The sequence below is a fragment of the Zonotrichia leucophrys genome, chromosome 3, assembly GCF_028769735.1.
Source record: "Zonotrichia leucophrys gambelii isolate GWCS_2022_RI chromosome 3, RI_Zleu_2.0, whole genome shotgun sequence".
NCBI lineage: Eukaryota > Metazoa > Chordata > Aves > Passeriformes > Passerellidae > Zonotrichia > Zonotrichia leucophrys.
In genome coordinates this window covers 67,128,381-67,150,290 of record NC_088172.1, presented here as the reverse complement: position 1 = coordinate 67,150,290, position 21,910 = coordinate 67,128,381, and the positions used below count along the sequence as shown (strand labels likewise).

At 39.7% G+C, this 21,910-nt stretch overlaps 1 protein-coding gene across 5 annotated transcripts in view; it reads right to left on the bottom strand.

The window, feature by feature from the left end:
• RPS6KA2 (ribosomal protein S6 kinase A2) overlaps positions 1–21,910 on the bottom strand; it is a 286,567-nt gene that overhangs the window by 35,562 nt on the left and 229,095 nt on the right. For all 5 annotated transcript variants that reach the window (XM_064708648.1, XM_064708651.1, XM_064708647.1 and 2 more), the window contains 3 exons: positions 15,483–15,553; positions 14,565–14,653; positions 7,658–7,722 (listed from right to left, as the gene is read on the bottom strand). In XM_064708648.1, the coding sequence (XP_064564718.1) occupies positions 7,658–7,722; positions 14,565–14,653; positions 15,483–15,553 (225 nt within the window). The remainder of the gene's footprint in view (positions 1–7,657; positions 7,723–14,564; positions 14,654–15,482; positions 15,554–21,910) is intronic.

The window sequence follows — 21,910 nt, the reverse complement described above, 5'->3', positions numbered from 1 at the left end:
TCTCAGCTCCATGCTATCCTTGCAGGCCTGACAGACAAGGATGATGAAGCTGTGGTTCTGGCTCTTGCTTTATCGCTCGGCTTAAAATCTGTGCCCTGGATGGTCCCTACACATTTTAGCTGCCGAAATCCTGAATATAAACATAAATGTTCCTGGCAAAAATTTAGCCCATAGGCTGGAACAGTACTTCAAGCTGAGGCATCTGGAAATTCACTGGTCTAAGGGCAGGACTGGAATGTGCAATGGTAAGAGCAGGAAACAGGGTAACTTCAGCAGCGCAGCAATGGCAACCAGCACAAAGAATTTCTAGGAAGCCATGACTGTTTTAGCATTTGCTATTTGCAAGAACCAGAAATGTGTTTGATGTGCTGCCAGACTGAGCTGAGCAACAGGCTTGGCTGCCTGGTCCTTACAACCTAAACAAGAGACTTGTTCTTTTAGCATATCTGGTAAAAGGTAAGGGGGTTTACAGCTGATGATTACATGAAATTCTCATCAAAAATGCTAGGAAGCAAGCACTGTGCATGGGTGGGCAACCATACTGAAGCTCTACTTGTGGCTTGAAGTGAGAAACAAAACAAAAAACAAAAGACAGGAAGGTATATAACAGGTAACTGCTTCTAGGTGTATGTGTTTCTGCTGCTGACTGAGGAGCCATGTTGGGGAATCACCTAGGTAACAGCACCACAAGTTCATCCTAATACATCCTGCCTTTGTTATGAGGGACTTCGTGGCCTTTCTACTCATTCTCTGAGATCTTTAAGAAATTGCTACCTCGTGCTCCATTGCAAGCATTCATACACACACAGACAAGCACACTGAGGTGAGGATGTCTGGATCTGATCCAAAGCTTGTAGAGGTTAATGGAAAGAGCCCTACTGATTTCAGCCATCTTTGCATCATCTCTGCCTGAAATGGCCAAAAACAAACATTGTGCTGATGGCAGCGTGGGGAACAGAGCTCCAGTTCGACTCCCTGCCCTGTGTTGCAGTCCCTAGACTGCTTTTCCTTTCTAGCAATGCTTTTGTTCTCAGGTTTCAAAGGCTGAATTAGTTGCCACAGACAGTTCCCCATAATTAACATGTCTGAGCATAAATACATTTAATGCAAACTTTCAAGTCATGATAAGAACAGGAAAGTTCAACTTTATGACTGTTTGCAATATGTATTTTTAGGTTAGCTCTTAAAACAACTTCCTAATGAGCTGATTTTTCAAAATGTTTAATGGACATTTCTAAATGCTTTTCCAGCTTCCTGCATGCAGGAAGATTCTTTTTAACTGTGTGTTTTCTGGGGAATTAACTTCTTTAATACAAAGCATGTGGTCAAATCTAAGACATATACCCATCACCATAGTTTGAATTTGATTTTGCATAAAGGTTCATGATTTTGCATAAATAAAGGTTCTTGAAGGAGAACATTCTGCAGCATAGCATTAATTTTAACATAAACCTTAACATAAAGGATATATTTGTGGTTGAGTTATGATTCCTTGGGAAAGTGAAACAGAGAGGTTGGAAATGACTCTGCAATAATTAATGGCCATTTCACCATAAAAAGTTCCTGCTTGCGTAAAACTGCTCCATGTCTTCGGAGAGGAAAGGAGATGAGTAACTGCTGTGAGCCACAATGGAAAGCCAGTCTTCCAAATAATTAAAAGCCAATTGCAATCTTATGCAGGAAGTGTCACTCATCAGCTGAACAGTATCAACCTAGTAATTAACATACATCTTTTTCTGCCTGCACAGAACTTTACAAGAGAACTCAGCACCTACTGAAGGTTTTTCTGCTGCTAGGATTTCACCTTGAGAAGGCTATTTGCTTCCCAGCTCCCCTTTATTTGTCTTAATTCACAACTGCGGTGCTTCTGCTGCAGAAAGCAATATGGTCACATGCACATGCTTCCTCACGGAATTAACTGCACAGCTCATCCTGTGAGGTCCAAAAATTGGAAAATGTTTCAGAGCTGTACATCATTCAGGAACTGCACTCTCTTTTCATTATCGTAACCATATTCTCTCTGGCCTCTTAATTCCTTCCCCCATCTGTACTTTCTAAAGTGCTGCTGGAACTACATTTGTATTTTGAATCCCTAACCCACATCCTCCACTACTAGGGAAGGATTTAAGATTGATCGTGAGTCACACGCCATCAAAAGATTTATAATCACAAATTTGCTTTCTGGGAGGGGATGGAAACAAAGAAGTTGCCTGTGTGAGTGAAAGGCATTCCCCTTGAGCACAACCCTGATGACTCCCTTTTCCATTTCCTTACCCACTTGTGATAGAAATTAGACAACAGAACAGCAAAAGGTAAGCTGCCTAAAACATTTTTTCCCCCAAGCTCTTGCATAGGGTAACTAAAGGAAATCACCGAGGACCAGGAAAAGCAGAGTAGCATCATCTGTGGACTTCTCCATCCCACACTGGCTCCAGTTCTCTGAGTGAGCCCCCCAAGCCAAACCCCTAAACCACAGAGCAGCCCAACACAATTAAACACAAAGGCTGCTGCAGGCAGAGCAACTCTTCCTTTAAAAACCTGCATCCTGTAGACTGCAAAACTCAATGTGGCACAAGCTGATCTAAACAAATAGTAAGAATCACAGCCATTGCTTTGTATACACATAGACAGAGAATCTCCTGGAGGATTTGAGATCCTTCTGGATATTTCAAGAATATTTCTAATTTTAGGACATGTATGAATATATTATCTCTTACCACGGTCCCCAAATTATTCAGGGATGATGGACCTTGACTGTGACTTCTTCCGGCAAAAACCAACCAGAGTGGGAAATGACAGCAAAATAAATTTCAATTCTTGCCATTTCTTCAGACTGTCCATAACTTTTGGTAAAGTTTAAGCAGTTATGTACTTTCTAAGTCATGGTAATCCTAGTACTGTGTGCAAAAGTTACAGCGAGTTCCATCATCTGTTTAAATGGGAACAGGGTCCCGGTTTTCCTGGTTTAAATTCCAGTTTTGATATCCAAATTTTTCTTTTGGGGCATCTTATTACTATTGTTCCTATTTAAAATAGAATTTGTATAGCATAGTGATAACTGCAGCATTTAAATTTCAGGCTGAAATTATACATTATACATTACATGTTTGTTGTCTTGCACAGGTATAAGAAGCTGAGGATTTTTTTTCCTTCCACATTGTTCCCACCTCTATAAAAGAGAATTGCACTCCTTAGCCCTCAATGTTTTAAAGAGAATACTATTTATTTCTCTTTCCCAGTTAAGAATAAGCTCCCACATTCCACCACCAATTTTTTTAAACTGGCCACAGTTTAAACTGCATTCACTCAGCACAGAAAAATGTGACTGACAGGTATGAGGAATCACTGTAAAACACACAGTGTTGTGGGATCCAGAGGCTGTGTTGAGGGAGTGCATAATCCATAGAACAAGGCAGATGGGCTCCAGGAAAACACTGATTTAGATATTCACACCTGGGTGCATATCCATGCTCCTGACTAGCAACCCCTCGCATCCTCCTGAAACTTTCATAATAAGCACCTATGAATTAACTAGAAACCATTTCTATAGCAGTTTAAGAAACTACAAGCTTCTACTGACTTTCCTTTTGATTTCAGACAAAACCACTTTTATTTGATAAAACTAATTTTCATACAGGTGCCACTGACCTTTTCTAAAAATATACCGCCACATCACTAGCATGATCTTCATCTGAACACCTCCTCAGCGGGAACTTAAGTAATACACAAGAGAGACTAGTAATAAAATGCTGCAACAATGTGTTTCCTTCTCTTCTTATTTATAAGTAGTTAATTTTTCATCATTTAAAAAAAAACCCCACACTCCTAAAAACCCCAGAGATGTAAATGCTCTGTGCATGTGTCTGACAAATATCAAGAAAAAAAAATGGTTTAATTTCATTAAAAACTATTTAGTCATTTCCTCAACTGAGTTTCTTTGATGAAGAATTGAATTATTCCTCAGACACCTTCTAGAAATAGAAAGATGCTGCCCTCCACAGTGGTGCACTTGTAGTGTGAGAACGAACTCCGTTGATACATATACCTGTCATGGCAAATCCAATAAGCAGACAAAAGGATGAACTACATTCTGAAATTCTTGTCCTCTCCTAGATTAATGACTCAATGTTATTGCCTGCAAATGACAGAAAAGCTAGCAGAATTCAGACCCTAGGAATAATTTTTTGCTGTTGGTAAAATCGGCAATTAAATAATTCACAGTTTCAGTTCAGTTTGATCTCTGATTAATATTAAAGGAACAAGAACTGGAATCCACTTTCTTCCCACTCCTTTCCTCAGCTGCATTTGACAAATCATTTTCAAGCATGTCATTTTCTCTAGTTCCAATTTAGTCTGTCATCCAAACATAAACTACTGTTTATAACCTACTCCTCAGACAGGAGTCTGCAAAAAGGGATTTCATCTTTCATTTTCAATGAAAAGCCAGAAATTCATTATGCATGATCTGGAAAGAAGAAACAGTAGTAAAAAATCAGTAAGCAGACTGTGCTTTCTCAGAGCCAATCACTTAAATTATTTGAGGTCAACTTGTTTTGGGTCTGCTTGTCTTAAGAAGAAAATGAGGTGCAAGGTTAATAAGCAGATAAAACTGTCAAGGAGCTGGACATTTAATCTCTCTCCTGAGCATCCCAGCCTTGATCATGAAAGACAGTCCATTCATGTAACAACAGATCTATTGAATTTACGTCATGGTGCCTGCTAAATACCTCAGAGCAGCAAGACTGGTATTTGCAGAAACCTCCAGCTATTTTTCACTCTGGAAAGTGGGAACTTAGGGCTTTGTTACAGGGTAACAGCTGTAAAAATGTGAGTCTTAGCAAGTCTCATGCCACTATTTAAGTCTGGGCAAAAAACTGCGTCAGATTGTCCACAGTTCATTTAGTGCTGAAGTTAGCCAGAAGTTAAACCGAAGGTGGCTGGCAATTTTGCTGAAGGATGGCACCCTGGAACATGGGAATGGCTTCTGGGAAAGGCCAGGAGGAGGAGGGTTCCCTGGCCACATGGATGTTTTCCAGGATTGCCCTTGGTGCCTCTCTGCCTGCAGTGGTCACACGGCACCAGCAGCATCTGCAGCATGGTGACAGGGGCTGTTCTGCACTGTGTGTGCTATTGCCACTGGGTGTTCATCCAACCAGACACTGGATCTGGCTGTGTCTGTGTGAAGGCAGTAAAAAATGGGAAATGATTGCCCCAAACAGGTAAACACTTCAGGGACAGAGAAAATAACCAGCTCCAATCCAAACCCCAAGGGAACAGCTTTGAAAATACAGTGAAAGGAAAGCCTGAGTCACAGGGTTCCATCTGCAGTTCTAGTATCACATATGACTTAGAAGGAAAAAGCTAACTCATTTCTGTTTTGAATCTCTCTTTAAAATTAGATGATGCAACCTGGTGCTTTGTTCCTGGTTATCATGTCGCTCTTGTAGGAAAAATCATGCTTAAAAGCAAACCTGTTTCACACTGCATTTCTGGGAGACACTGACCCATTCTTACCCTTCATGATAAGGGGGCTTTTGGAGGAGGATTGGTTTTACTACAGTTGCTGAAATTTTCTGTGTTGTCAGTCACAGCAGTCCTGTCTATCAGAGCTGCTAAGGTAGCACAGAACTTCTCCAAAAGTCTCTGTGAGGTCTTTATATTGCCAAAGCATAAAGTAAATCATCATTTCTGTTCCTTCTCAACAGTGCTGTTTGCTGAGTGTCTGCAAAGTGATGTGGGAGATTCTGTACACATCATGGGAGAACAAAATGAGGGCACCAGGGACTCTTCCTCCAGCTGCACAGAGATCAGTGCTATAGATAGAAACATCTATGTCTGATCCATTTCTGTTCTGTGACCCTGGTCTCCTTCTGCACATGGACAAAATGTTAACAACTGGTTGGATGATTATTGAGAGTCAAAGTTCTGGCTTCAGCTCAGGGCCAGGCTCACACTGCTCTGAAATACATACAGTACTGCAGGAACCAGATAAGCCTCCCAAGATCTCGTTGAGTGATTGCAAAATCAGAATAAAATGAGAAAATATATTACAAAGATGATAGCTGATCGGTGTAATAGTGATCTGTCTCTGAGAGAGTGCAATAAGCACTAATTATGTTGGATTAAAATGGATTTTAACAGCTATATTTCACAGCAGAGTCAGAGGCCTGGATAACACATCTAAAGGCAATTAAATTCACCTTCCTCTCTAGCCCCAAGGCATGCTCAAGCACACCTATCTTCTTCGTGGTAGATATTTTCCTGTCCATAAGAGCTTTTTCAAATGATGGAGGACAGTAGAGTTTCCTTAGGACAGGCATGAAATTGTTCCCTAAAGAACAGAGCTTGAAACAATCACCAATTATCATGACAGAAGGTGGTCTTGAGTATTCTCATGGGACAGAATTGACTTTTCTGAAAACCTTTCCAAGATGCAGAGCCTCATTTATTTATGATGAGTTAGAGAGCTGCTCCCTAGCAAACACAGAAGAAAAACCCTCTCACTGTTTTAGTGTTTCTTATTACATCAAGATGTAGTTATCTGATCTGTATTTTGATTGAACAGCTGAGGACTGCAGAGATATTGGGGTAATATAGAAAACAATATTATTGTTATTGATATTAATATTAGATTTAATAATTATCATCATCAACAACAACCCCAGTCTTTGCATCCCCTATTTTTTTAATTTTCCCATACTTTTTTCATAAATGTAAAGTCTTCATACAGAATCTCATGATTAGTAAGAAACAGAAAAGGAAAGACACATAGACTTCACAGCATATTTAATGGCTCTAAAAGTCAGCTGGACTACAGAGGAAAGTCTCAAAACCCACCTTCATTAATTATGTTCTAATATATTTATGAGTCATGACAACTTTTCAACATGCAACGCAAATTAGATTTTTCTAATGAGTTTTTTTGAAAATAAATGGGTTTGTGGGCCTTTCAAAGGCTACCTGGGCACCACGAAATGTTCTCTCACAGAGAAATGAGCTTCTCTGCAAAGTCTTGAGCAGCAATTTGAGAATGGCTCTGTCACATAAATTCACACAGTTTTACTAGAGTTTCTGGTAAGAACTGCATCAATGTTACCTGTTGTACTATCACTTGTGAGTGAATGCATCAAATACTGAAGAGACACAGTAATACCATAACACAAGTCAGATAAAATTAAACTAGAAAATGCTAAGGGATGTGGTAAACAGCAGCTCTGGTGCACTGGCAGATGTCCAGATCAAGAATGAAAAATGTTTGCCTTCAGGTTTGTCTAAGAATAAGTTAATTTGAACAATTATGATGCTGAAAATGTGAGATTTAACCTCTTAAGAGTCCAAATCAAATATTCAGATAATCTGCACCACCACCTTTATGAGCTGTAGCTGATAGCAATAAAATAAATCCTTGTTTACCTTTCTGTTAATCACATCTGACATGTCTTACTTGAATCATGTTAATTTGATCAACTGTTCCAATTTTGAGTACTGGTGCCAACATGCATGCAAGAGAGACAGAGGCACCCACTGAAAAGGCTCTAACTCCTCTGTGTTAGAGAAGTTAGGCTCTCTATGTTAGAGAAAGTAATCCTTTTCCTAAGCATGGCAGCTTGTTTTCAAAAAATGTAGCCAAAAAATAAAATAATGCTGCTCCACTTACATTCCAGTCTATAGTAACAAAGAAAGGGTGACGCTTAATTTCTTCCACTCCATCAAATCCAGCGCCTGAGAAGAGAATGAAAGAATCAAAATTAGGTCATGCTTATAAGAGAACTGCATGATGTCTCTTCTCCACTCTCCCTCCCCATCCTCACTTTTCTTCTGACAAAGTCAGAGTCCCCACCTAAACAGTTCTGGTCAAGAAACTCTGAATGGTGCAAGTGCCATCACATATAAAGTGCCATAGATACAGACAAGGGCACTTCATTAATGAGACTCTGGTTCCAAGGGTCTTTTACTTTTCTCTGAGTGAGGCTTTGGGTGAGACATGGGATTTTAGCCACAGCAGAGTGCCTGCATCAGCACGGCCAGGAAAGGCCCCAGGGTATCCCGATACTCTGGCAAGGCTCCACCTGAAGTGGCAGCTTTTCCATCCACACTGACTTTCAAATCTTGACTAGCTACTGTTCTCCACTGGCACAGAAAGCTGCACTACAGGCAAGTATAGACTCAAAATGCCAAAAGGCTCCAAAATGATTTGAGGTAAGCCAGGGTTTTAGGTTCCCCCTCTTCACAGTACCAAAGAGTACCAAAATCATCACTCAGTGTTATGTTTCCTTCACTACTAAATTTCTGTTACATTACTGTAGGAAATTTTGGGAAAGTCTTCTGAGATCTGGTAATGAATCTAATTCCTTCATTACTTTTGCCTTATGTTTTCACTGAATATTGACTTTTTTATTCCTTTAGCTCAATTTATTTGCTTCAGTGCTGTCAGAGAACCAAACCAGTACTCAGTAATAATTAAAAGAACTGTCAGAGAGGATTTAGAATGCCATTTTTGGGGATTTGACCTTATTATTAGCACCTTTCATTTTCATTTCAAGGAGAATTAAACTCTGGAAGCAAAGGCTTTGCACTGCAATTCTGGAATCAGCTCTTGAAGGACACCCAGCCTACTTCTTCTCAAGCATGCTGAGCAACTTTGATTATCAAAAGGATTTGGGATTCCTAAGCACCTTGCAAGGGGCCCTCAGCACCTCAGAGGACTCAGCTTTTTACACAATATTTCTACTTTGGGAAGATCAACATTACAAGCAGCTTTACAAAGGCCTTGTCAGCTGAAGCATTGGTAAATTGTGATGTCTGCTCTCCTTGTGTACAAGACTGTTATCAATGTTTGTCAAAATGCAATGATCAGGAACTGCTCCCTACAACCTGCTTAACATTCACTGATGAGTGGATATGGGAAGCAAACACTTTGTAAACATAACATGCAGGCCTGCTGGAAAACAGTGAAGAGGGATGATCTCCTGATTAATTCCCCATCCCAGTAATCTTTCAGTACAGGCAAACACAAGTGATGCACATGAGGATGAACAATCCTAGCCTGCAATTCAGAATTATGTGTTCAGAGGTGATCAGCCCCACTGAGGAGTCTGTAAGTTGTGACAGACACAGTTCTAAGCAAACACAACATGAAATCAAACCTTAGAAAAAGAGGACAAAAGTGACAACATCATTGCACTGTCACTGTGTAAGTCTGTTGCATTTCTGCAACTGGAGTACAGATTGTAGCTGACATACTCCTTTGTAAAATGGTATCCTGATTAAAGTTAGGAAAAACCAAAAAAGGCCAACAAAGAATGTTATGGAATGACTGAGTAAGTCAGAACTTTTCAGCCTGGAAACAGATGACCAAGGAAGTATAAAACAGATCACTAAATGATGCCAACAGGAATGAGGTTCAGAAGAACCTGGGGATGTTTCCTCAGGAAACAGACAGTCGTGTGATGTGGAATTACTTGGAAAAGATGATGTGGTGCAAAATACCCTTATGGGTTCATGGGGAGGCCAGGAAAGTCTGTTGAAAAGAAATCTGTTGAAGATTACTTCATCAACAAACCACAAGGGGCTCAAAAAACCCCTTGCTTGACCTTAAAACAGGAATGGGGTAGGAGAAAATTTGGGTGAAGCAACATATGTTTATCCTGTTCTTACTTGCCCCTAGGCAGTTGTGGTCCATGGGTACTGAACAAGAAAAGAAGAAATCTTAGAATAGGACCTGTTCTATTACTTCCCTAGCATATTTTTTGTTCAATGCACGGTCTGAAGTCTGCAAGATTCCCTTGGCAGATTCATTTTGATTTTATCAATGCCAACAGAAAGACAAAACCAACAGAGTTACTCTGAAGAGAATTACATTAAGCAAATCTTCTGAAAAGAAATATCTGTGAAAAGTGCTTTGAGTTCAGTGGTGGCAATTGGAAACTGCAACGTGCAGTAAATGTCCTTTACCACATCAGGAGGAAACCCAAGTGCCAGACTGATTTTGCAGGGCTGGGATAAATTCTCAGACACTGTAAGACACTAGTAGAATAAGCTAGACTGAGGATAATTGCTAATGCATTCCATTTTCTCTGCTCTGCCCCTTCCCCACTGCTTCTGTTTTCTCTCTTGCTTAGCCTAATGGACATGTCATTGTGTGTTGAGAATGACATGGTTTTTTTTCAGATAATCTATTTGAAAGACAATTTTTGCTACTGTTGTTCTTCCTTTTCCCACAAACCTACAGAAATAAGGACTAAGAAACAAAGTTCACCCTCAGCTACTTCTTTTAGTGGGGGCTGCAATGTTTGGTAAGAAATGCAAGCAAGGCAGTTGAGGCAGACATTTGCTTGAAAAAGTTTCATTTCCCAGTTGGGGCTATCTCAGCTTTGGCACATAAGGAATATGTTGTAAAGTGCAAGCGCTTAATATATTAAAGGGATTTAGGATGGCAATAGCCTCATTTTGCAAGGAGTGGCTCACTTCCAATTCTTAGCAACTGATTTTAGGCTATGGAGAAGGTTCCGCACTTCCTGTAGTTTTTATTCCCTGACCTTCCCTGCCATGAGGATTGCTGGTGTAGCCCACAACCCCTTCCTGGACTGTGTGCTGTGGCTGCAGGCAGCAGCATGTGGCCTGGCCCTCTCCTCAGCTGTGGCCCAAGGGTGCATTCAGGAACAGCTCTGGGAGCCAGGAGGACAGCCCTGACCTCGCTGCAAAAGTCCTTGGGAGACACTGGGCACCAGCGCTCATAGTGGAGTCTCTCTGGATTTGCTCAGCATGTTTCAGCCACTCATCTACCACCTGCAGATCTACAGGGGTACTGAGAAGAGATGTGCTTTCATGGAGAAAAGAAAGGCCATGACTGGAAAGGCCTCCTGCATGGGGATGGACATTTCCTGGCATAGAGATGGATATTCAGCAAACATCTGAAGCACAGCATGCACCAGCACACTGTACAACCACAAACCTTTCACCTTCCTCAAGGTTTCAAGTGAGTTTGGAGCTTTTAACTTCAACTTCAATTTGGTAATAAGACCTATCAATCAAGACTAATCAGCACAATCAAACTACTGCCTGCCAATATTCTTACGTGCCATCCAGTCCCATGAGGGTCTGAGAAGATAAAAAATTCTTTCAGATCAAATTGCCAGTTTAAACATATTATAATGAGTGCATTTATATAAAAGCAGCCTCACATTACTGAGAACTTAATTATCTAAGTTTTATGCCTGCAATAAAAGTGCCTCCAAACAGTAAGAGTAGAATGTTTTATTTTTAATTAGTTTTGATTACTGAATCATTATGACCAACACGAGCCTTGAAATATTAAGGGGGGAAAAAGAAGACCTAAGAAACCTGAAGGTTGGTTATTTGGATATCCAAATCCATCAGAAAGAGTTTCTAGCTTTTCGGTTTCAGATAATAAAATTTTAGTGTCTCTACAGCTTCAGAATCTTTTTAGCGAGCTAGAATTATTGAGGTGCTTTTCTAAGGTTTAAAAGAAAGCTTTACAGTCACTCTGACAAAGGTGAAAGCTGTTTTCTGTTTTAACTCATCATTTTAAAAAGTTAAAGCCTGAAGTTTTCTATGTGCCTAAGCAGAATATATCATACCTGAGAACATGGGATTAAGAAAACAGTAATGATTTCCTTGGCTTTTACTCTGAGCCTATGGGCATATGCTTTTATTTTAAACTTTCTTGGTTGTGCTTCTCAATTATAAGGACCCTGGACACCTTCATACTGCTCAGCAGCATAGGGAGTTTGTTAGATAACATGTTTTTTATATAAAATAAATTTTTAATTTCTATTTCTTAAATAATAATGTTAAATAATAAATAACTCATTTATCCACCTGAGAGATCCAGGCCTTAGAGCAAGTCTCTTATCTAGTTCCTGGAAATGTAACAAACTAACACTTTCATCCTAAAGTTTTACTTCTGAGTGCTTACTCCTTATTTGTCTGGGTATTCAGTTAGTTTAAGAATTTAAAATTATGCTTATGCATAATCTGAAATTTGTTAGAGCAATACTACTAAAGCAGTGCTATGCAGATTATTTGTATAGCAAACAGGCTCAGAAAAGAACAAAAAGTGCCCAAAAACAGGGATACCAAAGGAAGATGTTCCATTCCTTAAAAAATTCATCGCAAATATTAATATGGGAATCAGACTTAAAAAGAGAAGCGGGTAAATCAGATTACTAAGTTTCTTTTCAGTCTTGTCTAACTTGCTTCAACCCTAATATTTCTTCCATTAATAATTCAAAGCTTCAAAACACAATTTCAAAGCAAAATTTCAGAATACATCATCAATCTTTACTTCTGTTTGTTAAAACACCAAAATCAAATGGCAAAAAGAGCATCTTTTATCTTGCAAATGTTTAAAAATGGATTTTGGAACTAAATGCAATTTCCATATTTGCAGATTTATGAAACAATGACTGAAATAGAGTGTTTGATCCAGAATATGGTTCATTTATTTTAGCATGCTTCATTAATTTTTGTAAGATTTTTCAAATTGGGATGTCTAGGTCTACTTTTCTTTAAATATTTTTATTCCTTTCCCAGAAAAAGCTAAAACCACAAGGCTGAAGCAGTCCTTTTATCTACTGACTGCAGTTCAGTATTTAGGCCAACTATTCAAGCTTTTCTTCTTTTGCTATCAACAGGTTCCTTTCCATCTTCCTTTGTGCTGATTCTCGATCAGTTGAAACAGAGAATGCCTTCAGGAGCTTTCCACTGTTATCCTTGAAATAATAAGATCTATTTTTTTGTTACCCTTTAGGATTTTATTTCCTTGGGCATTTGTATTATAATTTCTTTCTTTCTTTCTCTTTCTTTCTTTCTGTCTTTCTTTCTCTCTTTCTTTCTCTCTCTCTCTCTCTCTCTTTCTCTCTCTCTTTCCTCCAAGCCTTCCCAGTATTTCAATATACCTCAGGTTTTAAAAACCTGACCCCTAGCAATTTCCCATTATTAAAATATGAAGGCTAGAATTGTTTTGGCTAAAACAAATTTTTAGTGAGCAGTTTTTTAAGGACTGGTATCCAGAAACTCCCACTGACTTCACTGGAGCTCCATTTGGATGGATAGCAACTTGTAAGAAGCCACAAAACATGCAGAGCAGCATAAAACCAAGAGATGGAGACAAGGAGGAAACAGCAGAAAGAAACAGAGGTAGGGAGTGGGAAAAAGTTTATATTTAGTGCAGCACCTAATTCTTCTCAAGAGAGAAATCCCAATACTCGATATTTTTCAGTGTAAAACAAATTTCTTGAGAGCAACTGAAACCTGCAGAGAAAATGTGTTTTTCTACTCTTGTGTTGGCAGTACGTCAGAATACAAGGCTACCATTTTGATCAAGAGGTAAAACCAATGGGAAGGCATTCCCTCTTGGGCCACAAGGGATCCCCCTGGCAGGAGAGGGGCCACAGTGACACAGTGAGGGGCTGCAGGACTGGCTCCCCACTGCCACCAGCCCTGGGCTTGAGTGGGCTCTCCCCACATGCCTGTGGGGAACAAGGACAAAATCTGCAGTGGCAGTCATGCCATAGGCATTGTCTACGACCTCATCAAATGCAATTAATTTCTTAATAAAACCTGTAAACAAAGGTACAGAGGACATCAGATACATTACCCAATATATACATTAAGTTTATCACAATCTAAACAAAGGATGAAGACACTCTGATGCCCTAAGATTTTAGCTTTTATATCTTTCAATCCTATCCTGCATCAATGCATAGGTCTAAACTCCATATAAAGCGCAGTTAATTGCCTTCTTGTTTTGCAAAACCAAACAATCCCTGCAGGCCTGAGATCCAAGAACACACCACAGCCTCAGGCCCCAAAAAGTATAAACAAAAGTGAATTGTGGGGAGTGAGCTGGGGGAATATGGATTCAGTACCTGACGCTGTAATTGGAGAATTAACCCCTGATATGCAAATACACCAAACTTATACTGTCTGAAAATCTCATGACCATTGTCCATCTTGGGTGTAGCCTCTGCGAGGCTTTTGCACTGCCCAAGGTGTATCTATTAAAGACCTTTAATAAATACTCACTTTATTCTCTTAACTCTCTCTAGCCTCTGTTTTAGGTAGCCACTCCAGGGCATCAACATCAGTAAACAGTAGATGACGTATTTGGGTAATAAAGAATAAAGTCTACTGCAAGAGCTAACAGAATGAGACAGGATTGAAATGCATTTGAGAATGGGAAAGATGAAACCTGAGATTTGCAGCTAAATTATACAGATTTAAACCACACTAATTTCTCAGTTCCCTATATTATCATACACATCAGATACCTTAAATCATTCATAAAAGCTGGCAGTTCACTCACCCTCTTTACCAAAACAATTAAACACAAGTTAACATCCTGTTTTAGATTTCAATGCTTTGCCTGTACTCCTTACAAATTTCTCTAGTGATAATGAAGGCTCACTGTGCCCTGGCAAGGAATGCCAAATGCCACCTAATGAAGAGGATAACCACTGGAAAAGATGAGCTGAGAGGTACAGCTCACCCCTGACAAGGCAGGGAGCACATAAGGAATGTGCTGACCAAACCACACGTACCTAATCTGTTGGAGGGGTTCCTTTTGAAGAGGGCTCGCAGCAGGCTCTGGGCTTCTATGCTCAAAAACTGTGGCATTCCCAGCTTGGCTCTGAAAGAACACAACACTTGAAAAGAAAATAGATTTTTCAAGCTTTTTTTCTATCCCAATGTGGTGGAAACAGCTGAACTGTAGCAATCAGGATGGGCAGACACATGAAATCCATGACCAAAGGCTACCTAAGCATAATGCAGAGTGAGAAGGTGATCTTATTCTGCTGATCTTAAGGAAGGTTATACCATTGATGTCTCTAGAGGTAGAGCAGCTTGAATGAATCTCATAAAACTTTTGCAACCTCAACAGCTAATTTTCTTACAGAATTTTTTCACTTTTTCAGTTTGCTAGAATAAATTAGGGAATCAAGAGGAATTTAAACAATCAAACTTAATGAAAAAAACATATACTAAACTGCATACTGTTTAAAGAGAATAAAACTTTTGTCTTGGCCATTCACCACTACACAAAAAAAAAATGCACTAGAGTGCAAACCTGAGCTTCAGATACCTTTGTCTCCATTTAACATTAAATGAATGGGACACAGCAAAGGAAAAGATTTGAAACTTGGCAACAGCAAAATATAAGATGTCCTGCAGAAATCTGACTTTCCCACATTCTGAGGATACTGACATTGTCACAAAAAGTAAGATAAATTTGTTTTGTAGGTCCTCTCAGTAATTCACTTCCTACTGTTCAATCTGAAGGCAATTTTAAACACAGGCATCAGCTTTACATGTCTTACTAAATTCACACCTTTCATGGCTTTGCAAAGTTCATTACACCCATCACTATTCTCTACTCATCAAATACTTGGGTCCTCTGGAGTCTCCCAAGGGTAGAGTTAACTCACAGTTAGAAGAATGAAAGCAGTTTTGATACTCACTTGAGAATGAGTGCCATTGTCTCCTTTCTGTCTTTTCCCTGGAAGGGTAATGATCCCGTCAGCATCTCAAACTGTGGAGTAGCAACAGAATGGTAAATCAAATGTGCATGGGGATGGTCTGCATAACTGACCACATCCATCTCCTATTTCCAACACAGCTGAAAACTAGAGGAAAAGAAATGATCCAACAACCTGTGCACACAAAAAAATGGCACAGCAAGTCTGGATGACTGTTCCATTCCAGAGATGTGTTACAAACTGTTTTCTCTGATTGTTGTTGTCAAGTTTTGGTATGTTTGGGAAGAAGCGTTACATATGGTACTCCCTCCAGCACTTGTTGTTTTATGATCAAGGCTGACAATGAGGTATTTGGTTGGAGGGACCCTTATCCTGCATGGATATGGCTCTTAGGTGTTTGGCATGGTCTACCATGCAAGGAAAATGGATTTGATATGCCACTCCCCATCTTTTTAGGTTGAATCAAACCACCTCTTTGATTGTGTGTTTGCAACACTTAGAGATGCCTCTCCAATATTTTTCAGGAGAAAGAAGACTAAACCCCACATTTTCAAGGCTTTTGAGTGTGAGTTTTCTCTCCTGCTTTGGTTCCTCTGGCTGTACTCAGTGATGAATCTCACAAGTGTCACATTTAACTGAACCCAAATCTCAAAGCAAAACTCAACAGTCATCATCAATTATTTGCCTAAGTCAAGTGTTGAAACATCAATCAGTTATGGTTCCTTGGAGACACATTACTGCTTTCAGTAAATTTGACAGGAATTTCACATCTGTAAGAAGTGAAAAAAAAGACAGAACCCCAGCTGAAGAAGCTTGCCTAACTTGGGTTCAGCACCAGGTCTTTCACACAGCTCTCACCATGGTGTTTTATGGAGTGGCAGCTGCCTTCTCTGACTGAGGGAGGCTGAAGGCTGTGCATCACCAAACATAAAGACATCAAGAACATAATTCAGCTTGGACACAAAGGAAAATTGTGCCCATTGAGGGTAAGTTGAACTGTTCCTTGTTTGTGTCTGTCACTCAGGCTTTGGATCTCTTCTGCTATAGTAAGATAATTAATTAGTGCAATTAATTAATCTAATAATTAATACCCATTGCTATAAGTAAGTACCTGCTAAGGCAGGAAAGATTCTTCTAGCTTTACATACTTTTTGTACCTTATCTCACAAGAAATCACAGCGCTCCCAGAAAACACATTTGTCCTAAGAAAGATTCTTCCATTACCAAAGCTTGTGTCAGACTGCCCCACAGCCTGACCCTTCCTCTTGCCCAGATTAAATACAGCTATACAAGAAGAAAAATATAGAAAACAGAAGAAAAATAATGGTGAAGCTGCTATGCTAATTTTGGGAGAAGGGCAGAGGAGATGTTTAGAAGCCAGATAGCTAACTAAATATAGTTAATTATAGGAGGAGGATTAATCTTCATTAGTAACAAGTTACCTAAAGGCACTAAAATGCATAGTAGAAACATAAATAAAACCACTTTAAACAAATTTATATGGCTGCCAAATATAAACAAGATTTGGAAAAACAAATGCATTGACTTCTGCTTGGGTTAGGAGAGGTAAGAAAAGATCTTCCTGGTGGACCTGGAGGAAAGCAGCTCATTTTCTACAAAGAAACATAACGGGGGAGAATTTTTAAATCTGCCTAGATGACACTGGAGCTTCAACACCATTTTCAAAGTAATTCTGTCCTATTACAGCCTAGTCCTGACAAAATGGGACTGTGAGTGAAGGGCAGGGAACATGGTTTCCCAGGGCAGCAGCCGAAATAGTACAGATTGTACCAAACCCTCCTCATGATTTCTAGAGCGTTTATGCTCACGCTAAGTACCTAATGTTCACTTACACTTGCTCACATTACTTTGTTATTACAATAAATCTAATTTAGTGGCACCAACAATGGCTGCTATGTCTCATTTATGCTGGCATAAATGGGCTTGATGCTGCTGATGCAGGTGATACAGATAAAAGCAACAGCTTGGTCTGTGACTATGGGGGAAAGGACTGTAGTTCCCACCCACCCCAATATCCCAGGAATACCTGCAAATGCACCATGGCTGCAAGGGATGGAAACAAGAAGGAAGGAATCTGGAAGAAACTTAAGGTGCAGGTGGGAGCAGGGGGAATGACAGCTCTGGAGGCTGCAGGAAACATTCACTGTGTTGCTGTAATGGCCAGCACTTTGTTACCACATCTCCAATTGTGCAGGCCTCATGCTGAGATGAATTCAGGTTCAGAAGAAATGCAGTTAGCATCAATATTTAAAGTGAAAGGCAGCCACATAAGTGAAGTGCACCAGAGCTTTTTGCTTTAATGAACTTAGCTAAGCAGCATCTGCAAGAAAGCACTAGTTTCTCAACTGCGGTCCTGACTAAATCTGTTGAAGGTTCAAAATGAAAGAACAAGACTGAAAAAAGATTGAAATTGTTCATTTCATCAGTTAAAGCTATCATTTCACTGCACAGTGCCCTGTTTTCCTGCTGATTTTTCCAAAAAGTCAAAAATCTTGCTAACCCTGAAAATGAAAACAGAAGTGAGAATATGCTTCTCACACTCATGCACACAAATAGAGTGGGGGTCACAGAAGGCTGGCAAGAAGCTGAGACTAGGGGTGAATGAACTCTGCAGTATTTTTGTCTATTAAAGCAGTCCCTATAGTTTTGCTGGGGGGCTCAATTTTCATTTTCCCTACTTCCCAATCTGTGGAAACCATCTGTTTGCTCCTTCCATCCCGCCAATTCACTTCCCAGGTGTTTTTGGAGGGCCACCTTCTGTTAGACTTTTGAAGGCTGCACCTCTCTCCAACCTTGACTTTCTTTCTGTACCAAAGCATGTGCAAGAAAGGCAAATATTCTTTGTTCCAGTTCAGCTGCCTATTTAGAGAACCACAGAATTAGGCTCAATGGGCCTCTGGAGTCACATAATCCCTGCTGAGTTCTCAATATACTCACTATGCAGTGCTCCCTTTCTCTAGTTTTCAGGGCAGTCTCCAATTTCAGTAGGAAAATCATGAGCACCTCCCAGAAGATAGACATGTGCAAAGACCTTAGGAAAGAATGCCACATTTACTGAGGAAATATAGGATTCAAGAAGTAACCCAGGAAGGTTATTGGAGAAGATAATGAGTGAGAAAAAAATCCTCAGCCTGGGTAACTACCACAGGAATCTTCCTAATGGATGGAAGGAGACCAGGTTGGGCAAACTACTTCAGCCCAAGTCTTCTGAAGTATTGTGAGCACAGGATAAAACCCAGAGTTACAAAGAAACTTGAAACCATTCTGTTTTGGAAAACAGGGAGAGACACTCTCATCAGAGTGGTCAGGTTGTCCTCTCAACACTTCCAGTAATTTTCCAGGTATCAGAGAACTGCTCAAGCACTCAGTTTAATACTTGCAAAATGCATTGAATATTATTAATTATCTGTGTGTGTGAAACATAATGAATTAGTGCCCACAAAGGGTTGAATCCCTTAACATAGCAACAAACATAAACATTCAAAATAATGTTCATGAAGACCATTTCTTGCCCTAGGAATAAAAAAAGGGCAATAATGGGATTTTGTAAAAGAAGATTGATACTTGGATGTCTTGCATTGATTTGTCCAATGTCACAGTATAGTTACTACAAAATTAGTACAGAGATGAATATTTTGGATACCAAAGGGACATCTTCTGTTCTTGTGAAGACTTAATTACTTGCTGACACATATGAACACATTTTTTCTGGTCTGGGACTGCTACCAAGTCATCACAGCCATTTCTCTAATTACATTCCCCTCTCTGCCCACATTACTCTCAAAGGTGTATAGTGGTTTCTTTCTCAAGTGAAAGAGAAACAACTTCCATGAGGTCTGTGACCTTGTAAATCAGCTGGTAGATGAACTAGAGAAGCACTGCTTTGTGAGGCCTTCCCAAGAGGTTTGTACATGTCAGATCAGGCAGACCAGTTTATCTGGGCTTCAGAGATGGCAGCGTGGGCATCAAGAATCTTGCAGTGGAGCTTAAAAGGCATTAGTTACATATCCAACTTTTTAACAATGTAGGCCAAATGCTTGTACATGAAGATCTCTTGATGCAAAGCTTTTGCAGAGTATATCCTATCCAAAACCTCCAGTGCAGTGAGCAAGATACAGAAAGGCAGAAAAGAAAAACTGTCTGGTCATGATAAAGCACATGAATTCACCAGCAGAAATTACAGAAGTGTTTCAGCAGTCATCATCACATACTTAAGAGAAGCAGGGACTGTCCTTGGGAGTGCTGGAAGGGATGAATTTTAAGATTTGTGTAACAGCACCTGCTGACATACAGTAAGCTAACATAAAACAATTCAAATAAACAGAGCAGCAAACAAACAGAGGAGGTAACAGTTTCAGTTGTGTGGCCTGTGTCAAAGACCAGCTGGCAGTAAATGAAGTTTTACTGTTGTTGACAATAAAAATCCTGGTGAATAGTAATTCACAAAATAATTAATGACAAAATTAGTAAATAAGACCAGAACTTTGTAATTTTCAGACAAGTTTGTTTTGCTATTAATAATTGCAACATGCCACATTTAAGGAGTGTGCAAGGATCATTCAGTTTGATTCTAGTCTGTGCCCTGGTCAGTGGGGGGTGGCAAGAGAAGCAGTAATTCTTCACAGAACAGAACAGAAAATAGAGTTTGATTGCTCTGATGAAGAGGAAGATACAGGCCATGCTATAACTACAGGCAGAATAAATTCCCTTTTTTGATAATAATTTTAGACATGAAAATTACACTATCACATACACTTCTTTTGAATCTATGTATATTTCATCAACTGGTGTATTTTCTTCATCTATTTTACACCATACTGCAAAGTGCTTAGGAAGAAAAGCTAATAAATAATTTGAATACAATTTAATTATCTTCAGTTTTTCAGACTGATCAAAAAAAAAGCTTCCATAATAGAACATACATGTGACAGAACAAGGAAAACAAGGAGAAAAGAGCAGAGGGAAAGACAGAATCAGAAAATCCTCCCAGCTGTTCAGTGTGTGGAAATAAACGTTTTTTGGTCCCAACCAGATAAATGTTGAAAAGGAAAAAAGGTTGAACTGATTGACATATTTTTCTTTAAGATGTCTGGTAACACTTAAAGGCTTAAAACATTAGCTTGGAGTTAAAAGGGTTTTACTTTCTTTAATTCATCTCCTTTTATAGGGATTCTAATGCATTGAATCCTTAGGGGAGAGTTGAAAAGAGGAATGGAAAGGAATAAAGAAAAAAAGAAAGCCTAGCAAAACCCAGGGAAGAACAGTCCTGTTTATTAAGAGTTTATTAGCTGGTGAAAGAAGAACAACCATATGCACCATCTTTTAATGGGAGACAAAGAGTGAGAAGACTCAGCCATTCACCAAAAACAAATATATAATAAAAAAGTTAAAGGGTAGGGATAGATTTATTCTGTGAGAAATACCCTATTGATTTTTGTGAATAAATGTACATGGTTTAAGAGTGCTGAGTATCCCCAAATGGATTTGTGGCCACAGGAGGTAAGGATATTCCACTCCTTTTATAATTCAGGCAATAAATTACAATATTTATGTAGATTTACTGCTGCCAACCAGCTGGATCAGTGATGTAGGCCCTCCCAACCCAAATTTTCACATTTTTTCACACTGCTTCCCATGCTTCCTACAGTGGCATCAGCAGTCCATTTCAGGTGAACAAAATTTAAACATATTCGATGGATTTTGCTATGTAGTGCAACACATAGCTACCAAAACCAGCCCCCATACCACAGGAAATGGGTCTGTATTGTAAGAGCACATTGCTATGCTAATTTCTGACCCTGGTTCTGCTGTGACAAACATGGTGAGGTGCCCTGTGAGCCACAGCTGGCTGGGGATGGCCATGCCCTGAGCACAGGGGGGATCTGCAGCCTGCACACCTCAGGAGAGAGCGGCACCAGCTCTGTTATCCAAACACAGCCCTGTGAGAGCAGCAGGTGCCTGGGGTCTGGGCTCAAGGGACAGCACCATGCTTGATAAAACAACGCTTCCAAAAACTTACAGTGTTCATACAGCTTTGAAAAAACATCACAGTGTCACAAACCAACTTCTTGACCTTTGCTTCATCTACCTCAGCAACAACAGCACACAGACTGAAGAGGCTGGAGGGGTGCAGATTGAGGGGGGCACAGGTTAGCATCTGAACATGTTATTTTAAAAGGCTGGCTTGAGGAGAGTGCAATACTGTTGCCCTGATGTTTTAAGATTTTCTAAGCCTTCTGATGTTTATATTCTTGTAATGATCTTTCTCATACACTTTATGTAAATAACTTATTGTTTTGCATTCTTTTATAGAAGAGAAGAAATTTGACAGACTGTTGGTCTGTCCAGTGTCATTGGAGAGGTGACACTTTCACCCTCCAATCCACTGT